This window comes from Lepidochelys kempii, chromosome 1 (genome assembly GCF_965140265.1).
Source record: "Lepidochelys kempii isolate rLepKem1 chromosome 1, rLepKem1.hap2, whole genome shotgun sequence".
Lineage (NCBI taxonomy): Eukaryota > Metazoa > Chordata > Testudines > Cheloniidae > Lepidochelys > Lepidochelys kempii.
The window spans coordinates 152232026-152245712 of NC_133256.1; the positions used below are offsets into that span (position 1 = coordinate 152232026).

The 13687-nt window shown below is 40.8% G+C and overlaps 1 protein-coding gene across 4 annotated transcripts in view; it reads right to left on the reverse strand.

Moving 5' to 3' along the window:
- Positions 1–11845: 11845 nt before the first annotated feature.
- The window catches only part of C1HXorf38 (chromosome 1 CXorf38 homolog), a 29681-nt gene continuing 27839 nt past the window's right edge, over positions 11846–13687 (reverse strand). For all 4 annotated transcript variants that reach the window (XM_073358505.1, XM_073358531.1, XM_073358522.1 and 1 more), the window contains one exon: positions 11846–13487. In XM_073358505.1, the coding sequence (XP_073214606.1) occupies positions 13438–13487 (50 nt within the window). In that variant the 3' untranslated portion in view covers positions 11846–13437. The remainder of the gene's footprint in view (positions 13488–13687) is intronic.

Genomic DNA, 13687 nt, shown 5'->3' on the forward strand with positions numbered 1-13687 from the left:
TAAAGGAAAATGCTCCCAGTCATGTTCATAGCTGTTTCCATCCTTTCACACTGAGTCAGAGATCCTTGGTTTTTCAAAGTGATACATACACAGTGCGTATGTGGAAGATCTGTGTTCATGTGTGCAGGTGAATGAGGTGGTTTTGAAGAACTGTGGAGTTGAGCCAAGTACTCCACCAGCTGTGCACTCTCCCTCATACAACCAATGACCTTTGCATGAATTAGCTATCAAGACAGCATGGTAACTGGACTCTTGGCATGGCATGGATATACGCCTTAATATAGCTGTGTACTGCAGGGATGTACAATTTAAAATCAAAAGGGGTGAGAATTCAAAAATTGAACAATAGCCTACTGTAAGACCCAGTGATGATTCAATCTGGTGCTGTTCTAACCAAAATGCCCTGAGCCATGCTTGTAGCTGTTTTGGTTGCCTCACCCTGCCTCTACAGCCATTCCAGGCTTCAGAGTGACTCTTAAGGAATCTTATTACATAAAGGCTTGTGCTGAAAGCTCCTGTTAGCATACTGCAATTAAACAGCTGGAACTGGTATGGCTTACTACAGTTTTATTTCACTGGTACTAAGACTAGGAAACTGACAGTTGCTGTGTAGTCTCACCATTTTATAAGCTAGGATATTGATTCACTTCGCTTGTTTAACTCCCACTATCAGTAGTGGAGCCTTTTCCATCCCAAAATAGAAAATAGCCTAACTAAGTTACATTCAGCATCTTTGTGGAAGTTGAAAGTGGGTGGGGCAGTTAGTCTGTCACATGTTCATGTACTGTGCAAGCTTGACTGTGTCTTTATTCTTAATTGGGTAAGATGCTGCAGCTTAGTGAGACTGGATGCCCTACCATCAGACAAGTCAGCAGCAGTGTATGTAATGGAATTTAGATTAATACTAGGTAAACTGAAAAGGAGGACTTGTGGCACCTTAGAGACTAACCAATTTATTAGAGCATAAGCTTTCGTGAGCTACAGCTCACTTCCTCAGACTAGGTAAACTGTCACATTCTTGAAGTGTGTAAAAAATACTTGCTCTATAATTACTTGTCTCCTAGAAGGGACAATACAGTACATGTTCTTCTGAACAACTAAAAGCTCCTTTAACAATTAAAATAGGCCTTATCTAAACAACTGACCATTACCTGCTCAAGCTTGAATTCAGTTGTGATTAAGACATATTTACCTATTCAGTGTTCTACCATGGTTTAAGTATAAAACCAGGAATTAAATATTACTATACCTCAGTTATACCACAGCTCCAGTTCGTCTTCAGTAGGGTAGTGCCAAATAGAGTTGACATTTCAAAGTGCTAAGCAGTTTTGACTATAAAATAGTATTATAGGTATTAACTTTCACTGCCTGCTGATTTTGGCTGTTGTGGAAGGAACCCACCACACTGCATTCCACCTCAAATGCAGCACCTTTGCTCGGAGAGAGGTAGTCGTCGTAGCTCTGTCAGATATATCTAAAATGACAAAAACTGTGCCTCTTCAGTTATCTGTATGTCAGGTTACCAATACGTCACCCCCAAAGGAAAACTTGGTAGTTGGAAAAGGAGCAGTCGGTAAGGGCCTGAGATAAACACACATTGAGATCAATGGAACCGCTAATTGATTTCAATGGGCATTGGGTCAGGCCCTTATTGACTACTCCTTTTTCAACCACCAAGGCTAACCATTAGAGCAGGAACTCATAGTTGAGTAGTAGATTTGGGGGATGGGAAGAAGGGACAGATGAGGACATACAGGGATCTTGTCACCAAATGCCTGCAAAACTAGAGTTCATTCAAAATGAAACACTAGCTTTTGTTGTAGAAATAAGTGTGCAATGAGAACTTCACATTCTGACATCGCAAGACTACCATAATCTGTAAAAAGCTTTTACAAGTGGTCACTAATCCCTAAGAGGAGAGAAGGAATATTTGTAATGTTCCCCACTCCACAAGTAGTTATATCATTCTCTGCCATACAGTTAAGTGAGCAGAATTCCCATTACAAAACAAAAACCAAGAAGTCTCTGCAGGGGGGAGGTTGGACTCTTTGGAACCATTTCCTGCTGTTGATGTTTTGAGACCTAACGCAATCATAGAATATCAGGGTTAGAAGGGACCTCAGGAGGTAATCTTGTCCAACCCCCTGCTCAAAGCAGGACCAATCCCCAATTTTTGCCCCAGATCCCTAAATGGCCCCCTCAAGGATTGAACTCACAACTCTGGGTTTAGCGGGCCAATGCTCAAACCACTGAGCTATCCCTTGGTATTTATTTTGGTTTCCCATAGTTCGTCTACTTAACTAGACTATTGTCAGATAAAAAAAAACATACTTATCCCTTAAATGGAAAAACAGCAGTTCAATGTTTAACTTATTTTTATGGTACTCTAAGAAAAACTGAAATGAGCATACAGTCAAAGCCTGTTAGAAATATTGTTCCCCCCCCCCCCAAGATGTGATACTAATTATTAGTTCTCAACTAATCAAAGAAAAGCCACCGCTTTCCACCTATACATTTTTCTTTCAGCTAGTGATGAGTCTTGGAAGGGGTGGAGAGGCGATGGTGCTGTCCAGTATATTGATTTCAATACTTCTGCAATAGTATCCAGTAAGTGAAATTCCCAATATCCTGGCCCTTTACAAACTTTAGTTAATGTACTTTTCTATACAGATTATCTAAACCTAAAGAGTAAGTCACAAAACTGTCAAATCTAACAAAGGACTGACAGAGCTGTCATTTTAACAAAGGAGGGCTGAAAGCAGCAGCTTTGCAATAAGAAGGAATTGAAAATCAAAGTGTCTAGGCTGACAGCTAAATTCTATTTATTTTTAAACAGAACTTGCAACTCTAACTTTCAACGGTCCCATATGCTCTTGTTCCTAATCTGCTTACTCCAATAGGAGCCTTTCAGTGAAGTATCACTCAAAGGGCAGCACCAGCAAGAGATAACAGGCCACTTGAGTGGAGATAGTGATGCAGGTTTTTCTAAACTTTTCAATAGGTGGTAAGTGTGAATTGGAATTAATTTGCAAACTGGACACCATTACATTAGGCTTGAATCAAGACTGGGAGTGGATGAGTCATTACACAAAGTAAAGCTATTTCCCCATGTTTATTTCCCTGCCCTACTGTTCCTCAGACGCTCTTGTCAACTGCTGGAAATGTTCCACCTTGATCATCACTACAAAAGTCCTGTCCCCCTCCCCGGCTCTCCTGCTGATAATAGCTCACCTTACCTGATCAGTCTCGTTACAGTGTGTATGGTAACATGCATTTGTGTATATAAATCTCCCCACTTTATTTTCCACTGAATGCATCCGATGAAGTGAGCTGTAGCTCACAAAAGCTTATGCTCAAATAAATTTGTTAGTCTCAAAGGTGCCACAAGTCCTCCTTTTCTTTTTGCGGATACAGACTAACACAGCTGCTACTCGGAAACCTAGATTAAACTTTGCACTCACCTCATCATTCCAGCCTTCAACTTAAACATGTCCATGGTCATACAGTGACAACCTCCATAGATCTTGAAGTGATCCTGGCACTTTTGCAGGTATGAGTAAGGAAGAGCCCTTGACAGAATCTGAAAGAATACGAGCTTTGTGGACAGGTTCAAGGAGAGGGGACACAAAGGAGACCTTTTCTGTGGTCCACCTGCAGAACACAAAACGTTGAGCAACCCCGAGAGTAACTGCTGTGATTTTACAGATCCAATGAAAAGCCAAGGCTTCTGCCAGTGAAATTAAAGGCAGGGGGTTGGCACCCCTGGTTGAGGAGATTTGCACCTACCTCAGGGACTGGTAATATTTGGATCCTCTGGAGAGACTGAGTTCCACTTTGGCATGGGACAGGAGTTGAGACCTTTTTTCCACATGTTCCCACTCTACACACTACATGGAGAACATCAAGGTGCAGGGGAAACACGGTTCATGCTATAACTAAGGAAAATGTCTTGAAAATGAGACCTCTTGCTCTCAGCAGGGGTTTGATTATGGTCTTCCACTCTCCTAGGTTAATCTTCATCTCAATGGGCCCTAAGGAGGGGCGGAAGCTGGATCTGTTAGCCTTCTCATCTTTGTGCACCCAAGAAAAGAATTAGGAGTAGAGCAGGAGGACTGAAGCGAGGGAGCCATGCTTCCCAGTCAAAGACAGCAAAATATATGGGAAGAGAAAGGGCAAACTGGGGGCTTATTTCCTGTCAGGTAGAGCTATAGTGCAAGCTGTCCCTGTGCAGGCCCAGGAGAATGGGAAACTATAACCACCAGAACGACGTGAAAGTCATTTTCCTGTAAAGGGGCTTTGTGCTGCTAACTATGCAAAGAGTGTTTGGGAGGATGGCAGAGCTTCAATAAATAAAACCAACATACGACCACAGCCACTACATAGAATCACAGAAGCATAGGACTGACACAAAAGGAAATGAAGAATTAATCTCTCATCTGCTAGCATCTGCTTGGCTACTGGTAGCCTCTCACTGGAAAAAAGAAAAATAGCCCAACCATTGAGGAATGGTTAAAAAAATATGGGAGGTGGTGGATAGGAAAAATTAACACACCGATTATGTATCCAGCAAAATAGACAGAGGATAGATAATTAAATACCTTTCATTCAGTACTCAAATTATATTCACCTGCAAAAACAAGAAGGCACATCTGTCCAATTTTTTTGAATATTAACATTTGAGACACATACCTGGTCTGTTAAATATTTGTATATTTATTAAATTGAGTGAAATCAATATAATCACTAAAATGACATAGGCATTGTAATGATGTTCACTCTGAAATACGGTAACACTGTGTGAAACAGAAAGATCTGAAGACTATATTCCTGTATATCTCTTCAAAACAATCATTACAGCAGTTAGCTTTGTTTATTTTTGATATTTGCATGGCAAGGGTTTCTAAACATGTTACAACTTCCTAAATTGTTTTAATAAGAAAGAACAAAAACTGTAGGACTGGAAAGGACCTTGATAAGTTATCTCGTCCAGTCCCCTGCACTGAAGCAGGACTAGACCAATGGTTCCCAAAGGAGGTTCCTCAGATCTCTGGGGGTCTGGTCTGCCATGAATTATGTGGGGGGTCTGTCCCTTGAGCCAAGGCCGGAACACTCTGGAACAGCATTTTGGCACTTTTGCTGCACAGAGGATGCTATTTTATTCTCATTATGAAGTCCTCCACATAGCATGACCTTGCATGTAGTGTGTGTGAGAGGTCACACTGGCGGAGGTGCTCTCATGCTGGAAGGGGTGTTCCGAGTAGTACTGGAAATGAAAAGGGTCCCAGGACACTTGGTAAGATGCCAAATGGGTCCTTGGGGGAAAAAAGTTGGTAACCATTGATCTAGACCATCCCTGACAGGTTTTTGTCTAACCTGTGCTTATAACCCTCCAATGACAGAGATTCCTCAACCTCCCTAGATTAAGCACTGGAACACATTACCACCCTGACAGTTAGGAAGTTTTTCCTAATGTCTAACCTAAATCTCCCTTCTCCAATTTAAGCACATTACTTCTTGTACTGTCCTAACTGGATAGGAGAACAATTAACACCCTTCTCTTTATAACAACCTTGAAGACAGTTATGTTCTCCCACAACCCCCTTCCTCTCCCCCCCTCCATCTTCTCTTCTCCAGTCTAACCAAACCCAATTTTTACTCCAGATGAGACCTTATCAATGCTAAGTAGAATGGAAGAATTACTTCTCTTGAATTGCTTACAACATTCATGCGAATACATCCCAGAATGATGTTCACTTTTTTTGCAAAAGTATTACGTTGTTCACTCATATTTAGTTTATGATCCACTATAATCCCCAAATCCTTTTCTGCAGTTCTCCTTACTAGGCAGTCATTTCTCATTTTGTATGTGTGCAATAGATTAGTCCTTCCTAAATGTAGTACTTTACATTTGTCCTTATTGAATTTCATCCTATTTAATTTAGACCATTTCTCCAGTTTGTCAAGATAATTTTGAATTTTAGTCCTGTCCTCAACCCCTCCCAGCTTGGTATACTCTGCAAACTTTATCAGCATACTCTCTATGCCATTATCTAAATCATTTATGAAGATATTGAATAGAACTGGACCCAGGACAGATCCCTGTGGGACCCCACTCAATATGCCCTTCCAGCTTGACTGTGAACCATAGGCACCCACTTTACAGTAGTTTCATTGAGGCTACATTTCCCTAGTTTGCTTATGAAAAGGTCACATGAGACAGCATCAAAAACATTACTAAACTTGAGATATATCACATTTACTGCTTCCCCCCATCCACGTCATTACCTTATCAAAGAAGGATATTAGGTTGGTTTGGTATACTTGATTTTTTCTTGACAAATCCATATTGATAGTTGCTTATCACCTCATTATCTTCCAGGTGCTTAAAAATTGATGATTTGCTCCATTATCTTTCTGGTACCAAAGTCAAGCTGACTGGTCTATAATTCCCTGGATTGTCCTTATTCCCCCTTTTATAGATAAATGCTATATTTGCTCTTTTCTAGTCCTCTGGGTTCTCTCCCATCCTCCACAAATTCTCAAAGATAATCGCTAATGCCTCAGAGATCTCTTTATCCAGTTCCTTAAGTATTCTAGGATGTATTTTGTCAGGCCCTGCTGACTTGAAGACATCTAACTTGTCTAAATAATTCTTAACTTGTTCTTTAGGCTCAGATCCTACCCCATTTCACTGATGTTCACTATGTTAGCCATCCAACCACTGCTAACCTTTTTGGTGAAAACAAACAAAAAAGGCATTTAACACTTCAGCCATTGCTGTGTTTTTGGTCATCGTCTTTCCATCCTCATTAAGTAATGGGCTCACTCTTGGCCTTCCTCATGCTTCTCATGTATTTGTAAAATGTTTTATTGTTATACTTTATATCCCTAGTTTAATTTTGTTTTGTGCCATGGCGCCTCTAATTTTGTCCCTATGTGCTCTTGGGTTTTTTTGGTTTTTTATATATATTCATCCTTCGTAATTTGATCTAGTGTCCACTTTTTGTAGAACTTTTGAGAGTTTCAGGTCACTGAAGATCTCCTGGTTAAACACGCTTACCATACATCCTGTCTTGCCTGCACATAGGGATAGTTTGCTCTTGTCCCCTTAATGTCTCTAAAAAACTGACAACTCACCTGCCTTCCACAGGATCTTACCTACCAATTCTCTGATTTGGCAAAGTCTCCCTTCCTGAAGTCCATTGTCTTTATTCTGCTGTTTTCCCTCCTGCCATTTCTTAAAATCATGAACTTTATCATTCCATGATCAGTCACCCAATCTGCCTTACACCTTCAAATTCTCAACCAGTTCCTCCCGATTTGTCAAAATCAAATCCAGAATAGCCGCTCCACTATTTGCTTTCTCTATCTTCTGTAATAAAAACTTGTCCTCAGTGCATTCCAAGAACTCGTTGGATAATCTGTGTCCTGCTGTGTTATTTTCCCAACAGGTGTCTGGGTAGTTAAAATCCCCCATCACCATCAAGTCCTGTGCTTTGGATGATTGTTATTTAAAAAAGCCTCATTCACCTCTTCTTCCTGCTTAGGTGATCTATAGTAGATCCTACCATGACATTACCCTTGTTTTTTACCAAATATCTTTACCCAGAGATTTTCAATGTCTGCCTTCCACTTCTATCTTGACCTCAATACAGGTGTATACATCTTTGATATACAAGAAAACACCTCCTCCCCTTTTTCCATGCCTGTCCTTCCTAAATAAGTTGTACTCTTTTATACCAATATTCCCGTCATGTGAATTATCCCACAAAGTCTCAGATGCCAGTTATGTCATAATTGTGATTATTCACTAGTATTTCTAGTCTTCTGTTTATTCCCCATACTTCTTGTATTAGTAATACAGACATTTAAGAGGAGAAATCTAATGAACATCTATGTCCCCTCTTGTCTCTCCTTTGTTCCCCGCTATGAGTGCCCATGTTCCCCCGAAATTCCAGCCCTTCACCCTGGTCTCCATGTTCTGGACTTACCTGTGGGCTTTTGTCTCCTGCCAAAGTCAAACCTAGTTTAAAGCCCTCCTCACTAGGTGACCAGTCTGCATTCAAAGCTTTCCTTGACAGGTGGGCCCCATCTCTGCTCAGCAGTCCTCCTCAGAACAGCATCCCGTGGTCAAGGAAGCCAAAGCCCTCCTGGCGACACCATCCTCACAGCCAGGCATTCACTCCAGGATGTGTCTGCTTCTGCCTGGGTTCCTACCCTTGACCAGAAGGATTGATGAGACCACCACGTGCTCCCTAACTCCTTCACCCTCACTCCCAGTGTCCTATAGTCACTTCTGATCTGCTCAGCGTCCTACCTCGCAGTATTATTAGTGCCTACACGGATGAACAGTATGGGGTAATAGTCATAGGGCTGGACGACCCTTGACAATACTTCTGTAATGTATCGGATACAGGTCCCTGATGCAGCACACCTCCTGTGGTGCCTATCAGTGTGCTCCTCTCACCCTGGGTGGTCTCCCCAGCCTGGCTTTCTATGATGGGGAAATACAGGCCACAGTGTCTGCAAATCCACACCAAAGCCTGGGTAGAGACTTCCATGATTGGGTTCTCTGGCTGGACACAGGTGCAGGTAGAGGAGCCAGGAGCAGTGTGGGCACTGCTGATGTAGCCTTTCCAAACCATGATTTTATTGTCTGTCCCTCCTATAAGATCCCTCTGAAACTTCCCTGTTTGCTGCTCCTTGGTTATTTAGCTGCTGGCTTTAAAGCCCCTTTCTCCTAGTCAGCCCTGCCCCCCTCATTAACACACAGAGAAAGAGTGAGCAAGGCTCAGAGGCCAGGAGGTGACAGCCTCGCTCATGCACACTCAGCTAGCTGCTAGTAGGCCTCTGGCCCCCACAACCACACAATTCCCAAAAGACCACACTGTAAACTTTAAGCAAACCAGAAGAAAAACCAAAACAGACAAGCTCACTCACCCCAAGAGTTAGCTCTCACTTCTTCAGCAACATCCCTCCTCCTGCAGCAAGAACCCACCATAGTCTGCAATAACCCCTATGCACAAGTTTATGGTCGCTGGATCTGCGTAAGTGAAGACTCACTGGCATTCGCCAACCCACTACCTTCAGGCTCCCCCTGGGCACCTGCTCCAGTGCTGTACACCACTTCTGTGGTCGGATTTCTCCATGGCACTTACACTGATGATTTCATTCTAAGTGAATATAGCTAATGTGGCAGTGGCAGATTTGCATCCATCAGCTGAAGATTTGGGGAAAGGCCCATGAGTGGGGCTTCACAGGGCAATGATACTACACAGGGTTTCAAAGCATCCCTTTGTTAAATTACCTCGGCTACACAGATTTCTGTGTTGTGCTTCTCACATGACAGATGACGGGATATATGGTGTGGAAGTTCTGTGCAACAATGCTCTGTTATGATAAAAAGAGCAGAGACAGTGGCTGCTGCTGTAGGCTCATTCATTACCAGAATCAAGAGACCCACATAATGTTCCTGCAGACATTCCCCCTTATCTTTTATAGACAGCCTCTGGTGAGATCAATCAATTTTTACAACAGCCCAGGGAGTGATTCTCTCCAGCGCATGCTCTCCACCTTATGCCTTAACTAGACTCTGATAAACAGGGCTCTGAATCTGGCTTGGAAAAGCAGCTTAAGGAAAAAGAATCTGTTAAAACCAATTTGAGATGAGTCATTAGGAAAACTCTTCTGGGACAGATGGAGGAATAGTGGGGATGACGCAGCTAGGGTGCATTTATGATCAAATGCTGGCTAATGACAGCTTTCTGAACATCAGGACTCTCCTAACACATGGACATACATCATCAGATACAAGACCAAAGGATAAAGAGAACCATCCTACTGGTTAGGAATCTCAAGATTCGTGGCACAATGATGAATTCTACGGCAACCAGCCTTGCCATAGCTATCCTGTTACCTACGATCACCACGCTCAACACATCACTTACAAATCTGCTGATTTTCATGGTAATATTCCAGAACACTGCATAAGCACAGTCAAAGTGCACGGGGGTGTCAAACTCAAATCACAGAGGGCCATGTTTTATTTTTAATTATGGTCCAATTATGGTTCATACATGTATGAAAACATACTCAATTCATCCAGTGAGTGGGGTTTGTACAAAACCAAGGGTAGAATATGGCCCTTATGTACTAAATAAATACAAGTTTAGCTTAGTTATTTGTTTAGTATCTTATAGTCACATCCACATCACTCAGCAGGAAAATACACCCACCCACCGGAGCAGTGCTGTTTATGTCCTTTATTACTTTTCATTCTTCATCTTTCTCAGTTTTTCCCTCTTCACCTCCTACGTCTGTCTCTCCCTTCTTCCCCCTTCACTTCCTTCCCTGCAGCATCAGTTCCCACCTCTTGCCCATCCACTAAGATCATCAGACATGAAAATGTGAATGCTGATATCTAAATGTAATCAATTTGGTGTTAACACCCAATGAGTTAAATGTGGGGTGGGAAGGTCACGTCAGTCATTATTTCAGGCTCTCTGTAGACTTACAAAATATACTGCAGCAGGTTACTCTATTTTCATATGGATGGTTTTCATCACAACTAGGAAGAGATATGAATCTTCTTGTTGTGGTTAAATGAAATCTTAGACTCTATAAACTCAGAACACCCACATGGGCCCCATAATTCCACAAAGAAAGGTGGGTATTTGATGCCTTTGCATTAGACCCTCGGTTTAGGGATGGGCAATATCCTCTCCTTGGCTTTTTGGTAATTTAAGCAATAAACTGGATCTGAAAAGAATCAGAACCTTTTTGAATTCTCACCAATGGATTTTGATGCATCAGGATTTCTTCTTGTTAAAATACAATTCATCACAAGGATGTTTTTTCACTCCACTGAATGTCATGTTACTGGAAACGAATACATTTCTTGGTTAGTGCTCTGGCAAAATGTATTTTGTAAATGTTGTATGCTTCATAAAAAAAGCAATTTAAGTGCTGTATTTCATTAAGAGGTTACTGCCTACTGAAAGGCCTTAGTGCCAGTATATTTCTATTTATGTGGTAAGCCCCTCCCTGTTAGTATTCACTTATAATGCTGGAGTCAAAATCGTTTGTGAGAATAACTGACAGTACAAAGGAGTCCATTACTACACTTGTATAATCTATTACAGTATTTAGGCCACTGCTGAACTGACAGACAATTACTACATCACACAGGAAAGCAAGTAAGCCCGGAATATCGTCAATCAAAAACCTAGCTAACGGAGAACTTCATCATTGAGCCTCAAAACCCTTAAAACTGCTCAGACAACTATCTCAAGTCCTATCTCAAATCAAATTTCTGTAATCCCTCTTCTCTGCTACAATAAAAAAATAAAATGTGCCAATTGTTCTCAAACTCAAACTCAGAACTGCAATTGGGAGCTCCTATTTATCTCCATAGCTAAACTTCCATTGACTTTATTGGGGGCAGGATCAGAGCCTCTCTCTAAAGTGAACACCCCTAGTAATTGCTGTAGCCAATATTCAACACAGTGTCAGATTTTCAAAATATTAGCTATTGTAGTGTAAACTATAGTAATAAGGAATATCACTGGCTGCTGGGAACCTCCAGGGAGGTGAGGCTAGGCTACCTCCTTCAGAGTAAATGCAAAAAAAATCCCCAAAGTGTATCATCTGCTCATTTCGCTTCCCATACACCTGTTCCACTATTCTAACAACAGGCAGGCTGGTAAATTCCAGTAACATCAGAACGCAATTGCCCCAGTAAGTAAGTAAGAAAGAAATATTTTAGGCCATGAAAAAGGGACAAATATATACATAAAAATAACAAAAACAATGAATCTGAGGAGAGGAGACACAAATATTAACATTACACATTCATAATATATGAATTTTGTTCCTTTTATTGATTGCAAAGTCTTTATTAAAAAGAAATGGTAGATATGAAGAGATTAAATACATTTATGTTGCTGCCAACCCTTTAGAGGGTACTGGAAAGCAAAATGTACCTTAACATTCACAATTTATAAAAATGAGGTTTTATAAAACTTAAGACTAATAGAAATGTTTCCCTTAAAAAATAAAATCTAACAAAATAGTTGCAGGGAACATTTAAGTAAAAACAGTGTCTGAAAAGAAAAACAACAACGTAGCACTAAGAAACTGAAGTGTTGTAATATGGACTGCACAAAATTGAATGGACTGCATGACCTTGCTGATTTTCATTATTTTAAAGAGAAAAGAAATAAAATTGAAAAAAGCAAAACATAAAAGGTTTAAGTGCCCATTTTTTAAAAATTACATCAGTTTAAGGAATCTGAAAGGACATTGATTTTAAATATTTTATTATAAATGTCTGATTTTAGTTGACCATGTGCTCTAAGTGGGGAAAAATTGGGATTGATAATCTCAACAAATATTAACAAAATTATGCTTTGCCAGTACTAAAGGTTTATTTTTTGAACGTTTTATTGCACTTGCAAAAAACGCTTTAAAAATATTTTAAAAAGCACAAAAAGCCAGGACTTTGCTCCATTAAAATTGATACTACAAGGTTCTGACAGCTGCAAATTTAGCAGAAATCCGGAATCCAATGTTCTCAGGGTTAAGTGACTACATAGGACTTAGCCCTGCAAAGCACCACTGAAAGAAACATGGATAGCTAAAGCACTGGTGATGAGCATTTTCTCAAGAACTGTGCAGCGATCTGCATGTGGTACTGAGAGATGTATGCAGTTTTGAATCATGTAAGCAAACCTCTATGGCCATGCTGCAATGAGCGCTCATGAATGGGAAAAAACAATCATTCTGTCAGAAAAGATGGGACATGGTCAGGGAACGGTATAAATCTGTTGTACAGTGGTCATTTTAATTATTTTAAGACTATTTTGCTGCCACCCTTAAGTATTGCTGCTTTACACAAAAGTGACTTGAGGAGCCAATGGTAAACTGAGAAAAGAGGGTGTTTTGAGGCCCAGCCACAGAAAGAAATGAAACCATATCGCTTACAGCCAGCTGCTCAAAGCCTCATGGCATATGCTAAGGACTGTATTTTTGCTGCCCAACATCCATTCCATTCAGCTTAATTGCCTTAATGGATCAACAAGAACAAAGCCGCAGTGGCTCAGTACTGCCTTCTCTCAGCCTTCCATACCCTTGCAAGATCAATTCCTTCAAACCTACAGTTTATTTCCTGGCTCTAGCTATGCTTCTCCACGTTCTTGAAATTGAAAAAGGACGCCGGGGGGGGGGGGGGGGGAAGTACATGACATTCTTCCAAGAAACAAAATCATCAAACCACAACAGGAAGTTTTGAAATTTTAGAAAGGCATCTCATGACAATTCACCCTTTAAGTTGGTTTTCCAAGCCACTGAAGAGGTTGGGCATATCCTCATTCAGTGAAGGACAGTTGACAAGTCAATCACTTACAGGAACTTCTCTTCAAAATGCAGTCACTGGCACTTTCACAAAAGTTGTTCTTTGGGAATACACTTCATTTTCTTTAATGAACAACCTATATTTAAACAAACAAAAAAACAAAACAAAACGCAACAGTGAATCCTCCTCTAATCAAGTGTTGCACTTGTTTCTTACTTTAGTATTTTTTATGGTTTTTAACCTGGTGGTTCCTAACCTGTGGAACAAATCCTCACCCAGATTATCTCTTTATTCCTTCTTTTAACCTGTATTTGATAATTTCTGTAAAGACGACTG